Source organism: Thamnophis sirtalis, unplaced genomic scaffold (assembly GCF_051295495.1).
Source record: "Thamnophis sirtalis isolate CommonGarterSnake01/CBP01778 unplaced genomic scaffold, rThaSir2_p1.2 scaffold_5, whole genome shotgun sequence".
NCBI lineage: Eukaryota > Metazoa > Chordata > Lepidosauria > Squamata > Natricidae > Thamnophis > Thamnophis sirtalis.
The window spans coordinates 23,708,462-23,723,676 of record NW_028261385.1 but is presented as its reverse complement, the minus strand read 5'-3'; the positions used below and the strand labels follow the sequence as shown (position 1 = coordinate 23,723,676).

Genomic DNA, 15,215 nt, shown 5'->3' with positions numbered 1-15,215 from the left:
CATGCTCACCCTTACTTGATGTCCTTTGAGACTGCCTGACAGCACATAAAGAAAGCCTTTGCTGCCAAATGTCCAGGAACTACAGCAGCTCTTGGTGATTAGGCAGCTTTCATATCTCATTCAACCATTGCTACATTTTGGGCTTATGCAGAAACTAATGTTTTTTCTTCTTCTGTGCGATTGTGTAACACAGAGTATTGCAAGATCTGTAACCCGAAGGGGAAGATCTACAACTTAGACTTCCTCAAACAGTTTTCTTTTCAGACTATATGTCTTTCATCTATTCTAGTATCCATCTACCTTTTTTTTTTTTACTTAACAGAGAAATAATGCAGGTGATTGGCAACCTGTTTATTTGGAAGAAATAAATCCACTGTTTCCCAGTTCTGTGGACAGTGAATTCCAAGGTAATCAGAGTGGGTTTTTTTTAATGATTTGAAAAAAGAAATAAATAGGAGAACACTCACTCTTGTAATACATTTGGATTGACTAGAATTAAATTCTCATACAGTTTAACATTAAATTTGAAAGTGAAATGTCTTTGGAGATTCTCAGTCATCCAGGTCATAGTTGTCCCAAATATGCTTTTTCAAGAGGCAACTGGACTTTTCCTGTGAAGACATTTCGCTTCTTATCCATGAAGCTTCTTCAGCTCTGTCCATCCAAGAGCTGAAGAAGCTTCTTGGATAAGAAGTGAAACGTCTTCAAAGAAAAACCAGAAAGTCCAATTGCCCCTTGAAAAAGCACCGTTGACAGTGAAATGTTACCTTTACCTTTATAAGTTTTCCTTTGTTTTCTGTTACTATGATTTCCACTGTCATTCATAAAAAAAGTAATTAAAGAATTCTTTTCCAAATTGTTGATGTAGGGAGCAATTTGTTTACCACCCATCATTGGCCAATCTGACTATTGGAGAAGTTATGGAATATTTCTCTTCCTCAGACATCAGGAAGTTAGGTTTTTTTTTATATCACCTCCATGCATCATTGCACATTACCAATTCAAAATCATCTAAGGTGACCTATGGGGAATTAGATGAGAGCCAAGTCCAGATGCGAACATGCAATAGCATTTAGACTTATATACCGCTTCACAGTGCTTTAGAGCCCCGTCTAAGCGGTTTACAGAGTCATCCTATCGCCCCCAGCAATCTAAGTCCTCATTTTACCCACCTCAGAAGGATATAAGGCTGAGTCAACCTTGAGCCTGGTGAGATTCAAACGGCCAAATTGCAGGCTGCCAGGAGGCAGCAGAAGTAGCCTGCAATATTGCATTCTAACCACTGTGTCACTGCAGCTCAATAACGCCCATATAAGAGTAAAAATCCCCGCATGTTTAAGTTCTGCTGGGAGAGGAAAGCTAGATAGGGTGCATTGAAGCCCAGCAGACTGTTATGGAACTACCGGCTCAGCTCATAAGAGATGCCACAATTGGAAAGCTTTCTTGCTTTTGTAGAAAGTTGGATCCATAGCAATTGACAAACTAAATGGTAAGATGGGTTATTTAAATCAGACAGGAGTTTGTGTTGAGTTAGATAAGAAAATGTCAAGGATCAAAACTGTGTTAGCACTGTTAAAGGCCAAGTGTTATCCCGCAACCTTTCAAAATACTGACATACACTATGCTTTAGCATCCCTGGAGACCCTTTTTGAAACAATAACTGTGAGCAATTTCACGTTCAAGAGAATCTAGTGCCAATCAATTCTTGGGATTAGAGTAATGGGAATACTAACCTCATTAACTTTTTTTTTAAAAAAAGAACACAAAGCAAAGCAAATGTGGAACATTCCTTTCATTGAAGGGATATTGAATATCGTTGAAGCGATGAGCAGGTTCTGTGTTTGAGTCATCCTGGTCTGACGGAGTGACAGAATACTAATCATGGCAATGTCAAAAGCAAGCTCCTTCAGCTATTCATCATCACACCTTCCAGGAGAGGCAGAAAGCCAATACCCAAAATGCAGAACAGCTCTCCTCAATAGGGCGCTAAGCTCCAGTTCCCATCATCACCAAGCAGCAGAGCTGTTGGCTTGAATTTGGGGTATTAAACTGATTTGTATTCTAGCTCATTTGTAGGATGCTGAGGGAAAATTATCGGTCCCATTAAATGAGAATGTAACCAAGCAAACCAAGAGCACAAAAGTGCTCAAAAGACAAAATATATTTCTCTGAGAAAATGTAATTTTAAAAAAGGATGCAATTCAATGATTTTTCCTCCTACACAGACTTTTTCTTCAAAGAAGGCATGAACTTTCTGAATTTCTGAATATTTTTAATTTTATTACAAATGTTTCTGTGTCGGTTAGGTGGTGCAATTTGACGAAGTGTGCTAAAAAAAAAACATTGGTTAAAGATTGTGTACCATCAAGTCATTGTCGACTGCTAGCAACCACATAGATGGATTTCACTTAAAATAATTCAAATGAGCAAAATGAGTAAAAAGATTGCAAAGACAGTATTATCAATACAATCAACTTAAATTTAACATAATCATAATGTTAGAACTCATAACATCTTCTGATATCTTAGGGTGTATGTGTTTTATTGCCAGACTGGCTGGTGTACTGGTGTGTGTCAGCAGAAGGTGAGGAAAAAAATGGGGAGGGGAAGCTCAGATATGGTCTTGAACCTCTACTGCCTTGGCAGATGAGCTGCCCTGGCTGCTAGCCATGATTCTTGTGGAGCAGATGGAAGCAATATTCCCATTGGCCAGCCTACTATATAGGTTTGGAGATTTTGAGCCTGAAGAGGAGAGCTTCTGGAGGCAATACTGTGTGTGTGTGTGTGTGTGTGTGTGTGTGTGTGTGTGTGTGTGTGTGTGTGTATGTGTGTGTGTGCGTGTGGAGAGAGAGAGAGAGAGAGAGAGAGGGAGGGAGGGAGAGAGAGAGCTGCGAGCTTTCACCACCTTATGCTTGTTTGTGTTCTTCGCTGCCATGTGGTGACAGTCTGGGGAGGTAAATGGGAGGGTGAATGCTTGGAGGAAAGTGAAAGTAATTTCGGTATCTCCCCAAGATGCTGCTTCAAGGTCACCCAGTTGGGACAAAAAGATAGCTGCATACCAACCTAAGTTTGAAGTGTTCATTCTAAAAACATCTTGCTTGACCCTGATTCGTCATGGAGGAGGGGAAGTCGATGATGGGAGACAGTTAAGGGAGGGAAAAGTTGAACTTAGGGATTTCGGCACACAATTGTCAGTTCTGGCTATGCATTACTGCAATACACTTGATTTCTAATAAAATTATACCTTTCTCAACAAATGGAACCAAGGATAATTTCTATATAAATCGAATAAACCTAAACCTAAACCTATTTAGAAGTTTAAATGCTGGCAGGTCTAACAGTATATTGGGGAAATAACACTACCATTACCATGTTTGAACCAAGTGCGGGAAAGCAGAAGTCCAGGCAGTTCAAATGAATATAGGTTTATTGTATGCTAATGCTCTTCCACAAGAATCTGAATTACTAATGGTCAAAGCAAATTGGCAGAAGATAAGAGTCAATGGAATACAAAGTGGACTGGATTTACTGTATTTTTTGGATATAAGACGCACCTTTTTCCCTGAAAAAAGAGCGTGAAAATATGGGTGCGTCTTATACACTGAATTTTGACCTCCTGAAACCCCAACCCCTTCACCAAAATGGCCATGCATAGCCTTTAGAAGGCTTCCAGAGTGCTCCTGGGGTCTGGGAGGGCAGAAATGAATGAAAAACAGGCTGTTTGCTTGTTTTTGTCCCCCAGCCCCCAGGAGTATTCTATAAGCCTCCAAAAGCTATTCATGCCCTTTTTTAACAAAAAATGGACCCGTTTTCATGAAAAATGATCTGTTTTTTTGGAGGTCTGCAGAGTGCAAAACCTTTTTTTTTAAATTTGCCTCTTCAAAATCTTGGTGCATCTTATACTCCGGTGAGTCTTATACTCCGGTGTGTCTTATACTCTGAAAAATATGGTAGATCTCTGGTGGGCATGAAGGGAGACTGATGATCCATTTGACCCTTCCCTCAGGCTCAGCCTGGTCATCTCCTACATCTATGTTGCTTGAGGTATCAAAAGAGAAGGAGAGCTTTTGAAGAGACCGTATGGGAAGTTGGTGTCTGGTGAGAAGACATCTGACCACTGGATAGTTACCATTCCCTGGCCCCAGAGAGAGAAGAGTATGAAGATGTTTATTGGAGACTTCTCTATAAGAAGAGAAGTGAAGACTCAGCCACAGGTTGTGCTTCACCCAAAAGCAAAGATAGATGGGGACAGAAGGACATAGCTGTCTGCAGAGCAATGCCTGAAGTTCTCAGAGGAGCCCCAGACTGGAAGCCCAGGAAGGCCGTCCAGATTGAGAAAGTCCAAAATCCTAGGATGAAAAGCTTTAAGCAGACTTCACAGTAGCTCAGCCATTTCCCTTCTTAGCCTTCTCTCCTAATGAAACACCGAAGGGGAAGGGGTGGAACTTGGTGACTAAGCAATGGAACAAGTAGTGGCTAGTAAATAGTTTGAGGAGAAAAAAGTTCAAAATTGGAAAGTTTGGAAACACCGCTAAATAGTTTGGGTTGTTTGCTATTAATTCCTGTAAATGCTATGCATCAGGGGTGAAATTCAGCAGGTTCTGACAAGTTCTGGAGAACCAGTAGTGGAATTTTTGAGTAGTTTGGAGAACTGGCAAATACCACCTCTGGCTGGCCCCAAGAGTGAGGAGGTAATGGCGATTTTGCAGTATCCTTCCCCCAGGAGTGGGGTAGGAATGGGGATTTGCAGTATCCTTCCACACACCCACCAAGCTATGCCCACAGAACCAGTAGTAAAAAAAATTTGAATTTCACCGCTGCTATACATCTGCACATTGTAAAAGAAATGGAAAAGCCTCCACCATCAATGTGTCTGGGAAACAACTGTTGTCCTTAAAGACAGATTCTCCTACCCAGCTATTTAAGAGCCTTCAGTCATGCTGTGAGAGAAATTCAGCAGTCATTCATCTGAATTCAAGCACATCTCCCATCCTTACTCCCAGGCTGTGTTTTTAAAAGGTTCCTGAATACAGATTAATAATCAATTGTTCAGCAACCACTTTCAGACTTACGATAGTGCTGAACAAATAGTAGCTACCATCAGTCTTTAGAATTCCAGTTGTTGCCCTGTCTCCGTGGTCACCTGAGTCCCAATTTCCAATGTGAAAGCAAAGTCAGTGGGGAAGCTGGCAGGAAGTCAGAAGCTGGGGGTCATGTCAGGTCCTTGTGTGATGAAGGCAACCAGCCCTGCTGGAAGTGCCTTTCCTAAGCTGCAGAGTGATGCGATGTCGTGCTTTATGATTGTGTTGCTTAGCAGTGCTAATTCCAGTCCTAGTTGCCATGTTAATTGAGAACTACCTGTACTTGGACCGAGGGTGTAGAACTTAGCTCTGGTTGAAAGGCATTGCGCAGGATGGGAGCTCCTATAGAAAATGTTTGCCTTTGAATCTCTTTTCATAGCACTTCACCTGGAGGAGGGACACTCGGCAAGCAATCTCTGCAGGCACACCTGTGAATAAATGAATAAAGGTGTGTAAATGCTATAGAGCTGGAATAAATCGATCGATCAATTACAGTGGTGCAGTGGTAGAAATTCCTTTGCAGAGGTTCCTTGGATTAATTTCTGCTTTAAATAAATGCTTTGAAATGTCTACAGATTTCCTGGAAGTCCTCGTGGCTTGTATTGAGGAAGATGCAGCAGTTGTCTGAGTAGTAATACAAGGCATCTTCCTACAAGCTTTTTAAAAGAAAAGTCAGAAATGATCTGACACTGAATATAATCGCCACATCTCTCTCTGGAGGACAGAAATAAAAGCAGGTTTGCTTCAGAAGTAAAGGAAGAAAAATTAATTTCTACAAAGCAAGTTGCTTTAAAAGCAAAAAGTGTTCCATTTTTTTAAAAAAAATTGACATGGAGAGAGAGAGAGATCTTGGCAAAACAAATGCAAACAGACGTAAGAAGGGACCAAAATCCATGTTCTGCACTGATGACATAGTATAAAAATAGTGCACGGCAACTATAACACTGTATGGAAGACAACAGTAAACTTTTGATTAAATTCCATCTTATGGGCTTGAATTGCGCAAGAGAAGATGGTGTAATAAAGACTCAGGGACTTATAAGTCGAAAAGGAAATTCAGAACTCCTACTTTTTATAAATCTTGTCTTGTGTTATTGAAAGCCATGCAATGCAAATATTTCCCTATCTTTTGAGGAAGGAGGAAGATACGTTTCTTAATTTTGGTAGATGTTTACTTAGCTGTACACAGAAAGGTAATATCAAATTCAGAGAGGCAGCGAGGTATAATAATTTATTTATTTCTAGCAATTTCTCTCAGCATTTCTGAACGCTGAGGTTTCTCCCAACTCTGTTATTCTGTTCTATGAAATTCTGGGAGTTGAAATTCACAGGTTTTTCAGTTGCTGGGGTTTGGAAACGCTGGTTTATATGACTACTCATCTCACAAAAGCAACTCTGGGTAGCTAACAGAAAATTAAAACTCGGTACACAAACATTCAGTCAAGGAAAACTATTATTACACATAATCTCCATCTCAGGGGGCCTATTAACCTCCCCACCTCAGGAGAACAAGTGTGTTTTTAAGGCTTTCTAAGAAAGCGAAATCAGCTGCTGGATGGATCTCAGGAGGACGGTATTGCGGAGGGCAATTCAGGGTCAGGTAGATCTCAGGGGCCATGGTGCTCAGAGGGCAGATGCTACAACAGAAAACACATGTTTTCTAGGCCCCATCAAATGACCTAGGAAAGTTATGTGATGACTTTGGTCAAAGAAAGAGTGCCTCGCCCTGTCTACTCCCTGTACTATTATTATGGGGATAAACTGGGGGTAGGCAACCTTAAACACTGAAAGAGTCATTTGGACCCATTTCCCACAGAAAAGAAAACACAGGGAGTCACAAAGAACCTAACTGGAAGCCTTCCGTTCAATTCTGGAGTCGACCAGAAGTCTGTTCCCCCACCATAGAGTCTTCCCCTAGCATGGCGTCCTTTTTCCTTTACCTGTCCTAGCCTATCAATTGTAGAGCCAACTAGGGCAGCAGCAGAGGAATGAAAGAGCCACATACAGCTCCAGAGCCGTGGGTTGCCGACCCCTGGGATAAACCAAGCCAAAGTGAGCTTTCCTATAAACTGTCTTAAACTTGGGATGACAAGACATGATATAAATCCAATAAATACTTCCTTAGAAAAGCCATTTTTATTTCAGTCTTTTGTTTAACTACATAGCAACACTTAAATGATCCATCAAATCTCAAAAATTGAAGCAAGCTAAGAGGATGAGACAGCACCAAGTGAAGAAAATCTAGCTTCAAAAAGACATCCCAGAAGAAAGCTGCGATGAATCATTTCTGTTGCCAGAAAGGCTAATGTCCATGAGTCTTCTGGGTATTAGATTGTATTGAGGGAATGGGCCTCACTCCACTTCTCAATCTAGAGATGTTCCAGAAGATAATCATTAAAATATAGGCAGTTCCTGCCTGCTAGCTTCCAATTTAAGACATGAAGAAAATGGATGAAGATGGAAGGGAAGGCTGTTTTAGGCATTAGTTCTTCAAGTTGAATAATCATTTACCCTAGGCTTTGGGACTTTTTAGTCATAAATGGAATGGGATGGGAGGGGAGGGGAATAGGACGGGATGGAACGGGACGGGATGGAGTTCTCACCAGGTCCAACTGGAATGGAAACTGTTTAATGAATCCTGAGGAGCTGTCCTTATATTAGAGCCGTTAGAATGGTTTTCCTTCTCTTTTCACTTTTCTGTAGCCTGCAGAAGTGTCTGCAGAGGGGAAAGAGATTTTAAAAATCCTGCAACACATCAAGTTCTCGGTCATAATAACAAGCTCTTTTATACATATGTGTGCGGTCTGCATAAAAAGGGCAATGCCGTACTTGTCATATTGCAGATTTTGTTTCCTTCTACTAGGACCTACTGGTAACCTGTGTGGTAAGGGAGCTGTAGTTTTTTGATCACAAAATCCTGTTTTTGCATTGTCAGTATGAAGAACCTTTTTTTAGGAACAATATGCATAATTGGAAACAAATGGATGGGCTTGTTGGCAAATCCACTTCCCCCAGATTAGCAATGAGGAGATTGATGGTCCAGAAAGGCTTATCTATAATTCAACACTTTACAATTGCTGGATAAAATTTGGAAGCGTGTTCAATCAGACGGTGCAGTTTAATTTTTTGAGAGGAAACAAATGTTTTAATTATAATTAAAACCGGAAGCTCACTATAGGATTGAGCACAGAGTAGCTGATTAGGATTCACCGACAAAAGGGCGACCGACAAAACTATGCCTGACTAAACCGCGGTGACAAAGCCATGAGTTCTAAACCGCGCCAATGAATGAGCGCTGAATCGCGCCGACAACAGAGCAGCGACAGAAGCGCGCTGTGAACATAAACCTAACCCTAACCTTAAACCTAACCCTAAACCTAACGCTAACCCTAAACCTAACCCTAACCCTAACCCTAACCCTAAACGTAACACTAACCCTAACCCTAAACGTAATGCTAACCCTAAACGTAATGCTAACCCTAACCCTAACCCTAACCCTAACCCTAACCCTAACCCTAACCCTAACCCTAACCCTAACCCTAACCCTAACCCTAACCCTAACCCTAACCCTAAACCTAAACCTAAACCTAAACCTAAACCTAAACCTAAACCTAAACCTAACCCTTACCTTAATTTAAATTGCCCTTAAATCGCCCTTCTGTCGACGTGCTTACCTTAACTTAAATCGCCCTTAAATCGCCCTTCTGTCAATGCGTTGTTGTCGATGCGCTTTTGTCGGGTCACGGCTGATTAGGAGTTAGGAATTGTATCTGATTTGATATAGAAGCTGTTACATACTGACAGCCAGTATGGTAGGTTCCACCAAGGTCCTCCAATCTGGCGGGAAAATACTTGAAGCCGATTGGCTGATCTGTTTGACAGCTCCCTATAAAAGGGCTAATTGTCAAATGGAACGGTGCTGGATTGTACATAGTGGTTCTAATTAAGAGCTGTTGTTTGTCACTAAGCCCGAGTCTGTCTCATCCATTCACCCAATCTAACAGTAACTCTTTTAGCTCTCAACTCTTGTCCAATGTTTACACCTCTCTTACCTCTTTGTGAGGTAAATCAGACTATTAAGAGCGACTTGAAATCAAGTCCAACCTCTTGGATTTGATCCCCACTCTTTCTTCATCACAACTCTTTCTACTTTGGGGAGAAGACAGGTAGTTCTCAACTTACGACCACAATTGAGCCCAACATTTCTGTTGTTAAGCGAAAACAGTTGTTAAGGGAATTTTACCCAGTGTTATGACCTTTCTTGCCACAGTTGTGAAGTGAATCACTGCAGTTATTAGGTTGGTATCATGGTCGTTAAGTGAAGCTGGCTTCCCCATTGAATTTGCTCATCAGAAGGTCCCAAAAGATGATCACATGATTCTAGGACCCTGTAACTGTCATAAATATGGGTCAGTTGCCAAGCATCTGAAATTTTCATCATGTGACCATGGGAATGTTCAACGGTCATAAATGTGAAAAACAGGTCATAAATCATTTTTTTCAGTGCTGTTGTAACTTTGAAAGGTCACTAAATGAACTATTGTAAGTTGAGGACTACCTGTAAATACTAAGTATCTAACCTTTTTGGTCTGGTCTCTTTGTTCAGAAAAACATGATTAGTGAAGCTTATCAACTACATCTTACACCCACCTTATTTAATTTATATCTGGAAACCAGAAGATATTTGTGAATGTTAGAGTTTAGAATATAGCTGTTCTAACTTTCCGAGAGCATTCAACCACGTGGGTAGCTACTACACAGCATGGCCTCTGTTTTCCTGACTGAAATACTTAATGAGGGCCATTACAAGGACTGAGGCATGCAGAGATTGGAAATTATAAGGAAGGATAAACAGCTGTTCTTTTGCCACCAAAAAGGCATTTTCCTCCAGAGGTAAAATGCCATATCTGGCTTCTTCCATCACTGACATCATTAAAGGGAATATTTCAGAGGTGGTATTCAGCAGGTTCTGACCAGTTCTGGAGAACCAGTAGTGGAAATTTTGAGTACTTCAATGAACTGGTAAATACCACCTGTGGCTGGCCCTGTCCCCATCTAGTCTCTGCCTTCTGAGTTCCAGCTGTTTGGGAGGGAATGGGGATTTTGCAGTAACCTTCCCCTGGAGTGGGGTGGGAATGGAGATTTTAAAGTATCCTTCCCCTACTCGTTACGTTAATAAGCCAAGTTGTATTAGATCCCTGTTGCCTCAGTCCTGTTTCCCTCCATCACCCCTCAGAACACTGGCAACGAGATGGGATCTCAGGACTAAGCAATGGATCAGCTGTGTCACTGAGTCAGAAAGAGCTGAGGCGTTTGAATGGAACGCTGTAAAGAAGGAACAAAAAGGCATTTTCCCCCCTCTTTTTCCTGAGGTAACCTGAGTCGTCGTCCTTTTCAGGATGGCCACCTTAGGATGGCCATTCACAGCTTTCTGTCTGGCAACAGAGTCTTGGGAAGCTTTTGAAGAGCAATTTGAATGCTTCCTAGAAGCTCACGACCTTACCGGGTTTTCTGGCAGCCGAAAAAGATTGTGTTTTCTAAGTGCCCGCGGACCAGAGGTGTTCAGAACAGCCAGGGCATTTTGCGTCCCTCAGCCGGTATATTCCGTCCCATGGGATCTCTTAATTGAGAAACTGAGGGCACACTACGCCCCCGCGCCATCCAAAATTGCCTGAAATTGCACTTTCAGGCAAAGATTTCAGCTAGAGGGAGAGTCAATTAACCAGTATATAGCCGCTCTCCGATCAGCTGCCTTCTATTGTGACTTCACTGACCTAGAAGAGAACTTGCTAGATCAATTGGTTTGTGGGGTCAGTGATCTGAAACTACAGCGTCACCTGATGATGAAGCAAGGGCTTCTGAGATGGCCGAGAAATCCTCTGCAGAAATCCAAAGATATCAAAATGCCCCTTCCTCCACCTCGCGAGCGGCCGCTGTCCATCACGATGATGAAGAAAAGGGGGATGACCTCTCCGAGGAGGAAGATAATGTCAGCCATCTACGAACAACCCTGTCAAGAGGCGCACTGGGCATAGGGATGCCCCCTCCACCTCTTGTGCTGGCTGCAGAGGCAATCAAGCCAGAGAAACGTGCAGGTTTAAAACTTTTGTGTACCGCTGTTGCGTCCGAAAAGGCCACCTAGCTAAGGTCTGTCAGGCTCCATCCCTTGTGCCAGAGTGCAACCCAAGTAAGCCAGCTAGTGCGAAGCTTACCAGATGTCCAACCAGGCTGAGGGAGGACTGTTATGCTATCACTAATGATAGTGATGACGTAGAGCTGTCTATCAATCAAGCTAAAGAAAAAAACATGAAAAAATCTTTCTCAGTGTCCACATTGAAGGAGCACCCTGTCAGATGGAGGTGGACACTGGGTATTTGTGCTCCCTCATTTCTTGGAGCACCTTGAAGCATTTAGTGCCCTCCATAGCAAAGAATTATCTCTCTCCCTGTGCTGTCCGTCTGCACGACTATCAAGGATAGTTAATCCCTGTTTTAGGCAGCAACCTCTTTAAGTAGCCACCAAGAGTTTTACTGGATGCCTTCCGCTGATTGTGGTCTAAGACCCCCTTCCTACATTGCTGGGTCTCGACTGGCTCCAGGCATTGGGGCTTGATGTCATCCACACCACGGCAGCTGAAGATTTCCAGTCCTTAACCACCGAGTTTGCAGATGTGTTCAAAGATGGTTTAGGTAAATGTACAGGCACCCCAATATCCTTTAACTTAGATCCCCAGGTAGCTCCAATTCGCCTTAAGCCTAGAAGGATTCCATTAGTGTTCCGCCCTAAGCTAGATGCTGAATTGGATAAATTGATTAGCCAGGGGATCATGCACATTTGGAAACACCAATCGTTATCCCAATTAAGCCAGATGGGTCTATAAGGGTGTGCGCTGATTACAAAGTAACATTGAATAGAGCATTGCAGGCTAACCCTTACCCTATCCCAGTGGTACAACATCTGTTTAATTCCCTGGGGCAGGGGTCCATTTTTGCAAAGCTCGACCTAGCACAGGCGTTTCAGTAGCTCCCTGTGGACGATGTCATTGCTGATGCTCAGACAATCGTGACCCACAGGGGAGCCTTCCACTGTCGCCGCCTGCAGTTAGGGGTTAGTATAGCCCCAGGGATCTTTCAAAGTCTGATGGAGCGCCTGCTCCAAGGGATGCCTGGGGTTGTTCCCTATTTTGATGATGTGCTGGTCAGCGCTAGTGACCAACACGCTCTCATTGCGACCTTACGCACTGTCCTCACCAGATTCTGCAATGTTGGGTTGCACTTAAAAAAATCTAAATGCAAAATTGGGGTCCCACAAGTAGAATTTCTGGAGTACCTCGTAGGTAAGTCTGGCACCCACCCCACCCCGTCTAAGTTAGAGGCCATCCACCACGCCCCCTACTCCTAAAAATAAAGTGGTGCACCAATCTTTTTTGGGTCTTCTAAATTTCTACGCTGCTTTCTTGCAACATAAAGCTTTGGTTGCTGAGCCTCTCCACCGGATCCTCAAAAAGAAAGCAGCTTGGAAATGGGGCAAGGCGGAAGCCCACACTTTCACAGCCCTCAAGTCCTTGTTAACATTGGATTCTGTATTGGTTCAGTATAGCGACTCCCTGCCCCTTGTCCTCGTGTGCGATGCTTTTCCATGTGGCATTGGAGCTGTGCTTAGCCATAGGCTGCCCAATGGGTCTGAAGCACCTCTTGCCTATTACTCTCACATGTTGTCCTCTACAGAACATAATTACAGCCACATTGATAAGGAGGCCATGGCCCTAGTGGTTGGCATAAAGTGCTTCCACGATTATTTATACAGTTGCTATTTTGAGCTTGTCTCTGACCACAAACCTTTGTTGGGATTGTTGGCTGGGGATAAGCAAACTCCATTGATTCTCTCTCCTAGAATGTCCTGCTGGGCAGAATTTCTAGCTGGACTCTGGGTTTTAGCCTGATGTTTTATTACGTTATATTCTTTCCTATGAACTTTCTCTTGAGGGCAATGTTAAATATATTTAAGAATATATTAGGCATGCAATGTAACTGACTTTTATGCAGTGAAAGATGGATTTTCTGTTTTAACTTTTCTTCTATATCTCTTGACTCAATTACTATTATCATTTTTATTTTATTTGGGGCCAATTTTGAGAATTTTGTATATAAAATAGTAAACAAAAGGCTTGTTGGGTGTGAGAAAGAAATACAGTGGTTTGCATATTTGTGCAATGCTCTTTAATTCTCTGAAAAGTATACTTGGAAATTCTGGTGTGGTTTTGTCTCCATCATCCTTCAGCACAACTAAAGATTGCAACTTTTTGGCTCTTATTTAGATTTCCTGCAGCTTGCTAAGTAATCCAGCCCAAAGGATGATTCATTTAATTCATGACAAGTGGACAACAAGCCAAGACATACTTCATTCATTCTTGTTTTCTTTGCTTTTAAGATTAAACAAAACTCATTTCCTCATATTTCTTATCTTAACTTAGGTCAATTGAATGAATGTTGTGTACTATTTTATTCTTATGTATTGTTTTATGTTTATTGTTTCGTATTTCCCCCCTCCCTTATTTTATGTAAGCCGCCCTGAGTCCCCTCAGGGAAAAGGGCGGCCTATAAGTATTAATAAAATACTAAAAAATACTAAAAACATCAAATTGCAGTTATTTTTAAATGCAACTCTATAAAAATGCTGGTTCTTAGTACATTTTTGTGAATGTGTTTTGTATTCAATTTTATCCAGTATAGATATGTTTGAAAGTAACTGTATTTGTGCTGAAAATTAATTTCATTCCACTTAAATATTAATGAAGGTTGATGTTAGCTTCATAGCAGAATAACAGAGTTGGAAAGTTGGACGTCTTCTAGTCCAACCCCTTGCTCAAGCAGGAGGCCCTACACCATTCCAGACAAGTGACTGTCTAGTCTCTTCTTAAAGCCTCCAATGATGGAGCCCCCACAAGCCATTCCACTGGTTAGTTGTTCTTACTGTTAGGTCATTTCTCCTTAGTTCTGGATTGTTTCTCTCATTGATTAGATTCCATCCCTTCTGGAGAACTGGTAGCAGAAATGTTAAGTAGTTCGGAGAACTCTGACTGGCCCTACCCCCATCTATTCTCTGCCTCCCGAGTCCCAGCTGATTGGGAGGAAATGGTGATTTTACAGTATCCTTCCCCTACCACGCCCACCAAGCCATGCCATGCCCACAGAACCAGTATAGTAAAAAATTCTGAATCCCACCACTGCCCCTAGTCAGTCCTTCTTTTCACCAGACTAGACATACCCAATTTATCAGAATTAAAAGATGAGAACAGAAGAGATGGAAATGAATAGCAGCTGATGTTTTTGGTTTTGTTTATTATGGAGTCCAGGACTTTGCTTTGCTTGATAATAATGATTATGTGTTTTCTTTTCAGAGCTCTCCCTGCCATGATGCAGTGGGTCCAGGCTCAGACACCAGGTGAAAGTGGCATCAACATTGTCACCGCAGACTTTGTAGAACTCGGCGAGTTTATCAGCACAATCATAAAACTCAACTACAGCTTGGATGAAGGTGAAGCTGATACAACCTGATAGTAATGTAATGTGTACAACATGCGCCACAGTTGAACTTTTTTTCCAGTTGTGTTAGGTTAGGTTGTAATCTTGTAACCACAGATTTTGCAAGCACATGCTGAACATTATCATTTTCTTTTGAAAGTGTCGAGGAATTGGACAGAATAGGCAAAAAGGGGGGCATTTTTATAAGTTGTAATAATTTCCTGACATTGATGCAACTGTATTTCTTGAAACCCAGTCAGGATTCATTATTTAAGTTATCATAATTCAGAAAGCCATTAATAAATTTTCTGCCAGCAACCAATGTGCTTTTGGACGTATATACGTATGATCATTGCTAAGCTTAATTCATAAATGGCAGCCATTTACTGTCCTTTATGCAATACATTCCCATTTCTATTAGGAATTTTTCTAATGGAAGAGAACTGTACATTATCATATCAAGGTGTAGCAACTGCCAGTGTACTCCATTAATTAATGTTGAATTAATTGGTGGCATCAGCTTGGTTCTGTTCAAGTGGAAGGGATAGGCCATCAATATTAATGACTAATCCCAACTTAACAAGTTATTTTAGTTCCACTGTCTACTATG

The 15,215-nt window shown here is 41.8% G+C and overlaps 1 protein-coding gene across 1 annotated transcript in view; it reads left to right on the top strand.

Annotated features, from left to right (window-relative positions):
• Positions 1 to 14,923, top strand: part of PLCXD3 (phosphatidylinositol specific phospholipase C X domain containing 3) — a 90,955-nt gene extending 76,032 nt beyond the window's left edge. The window contains exon 3 of the mRNA XM_014069409.2: positions 14,482 to 14,923. Coding sequence (XP_013924884.1) covers positions 14,482 to 14,638 — 157 coding nt within the window. The 3' untranslated portion in view covers positions 14,639 to 14,923. The remainder of the gene's footprint in view (positions 1 to 14,481) is intronic.
• Positions 14,924 to 15,215: the final 292 nt, after the last annotated feature.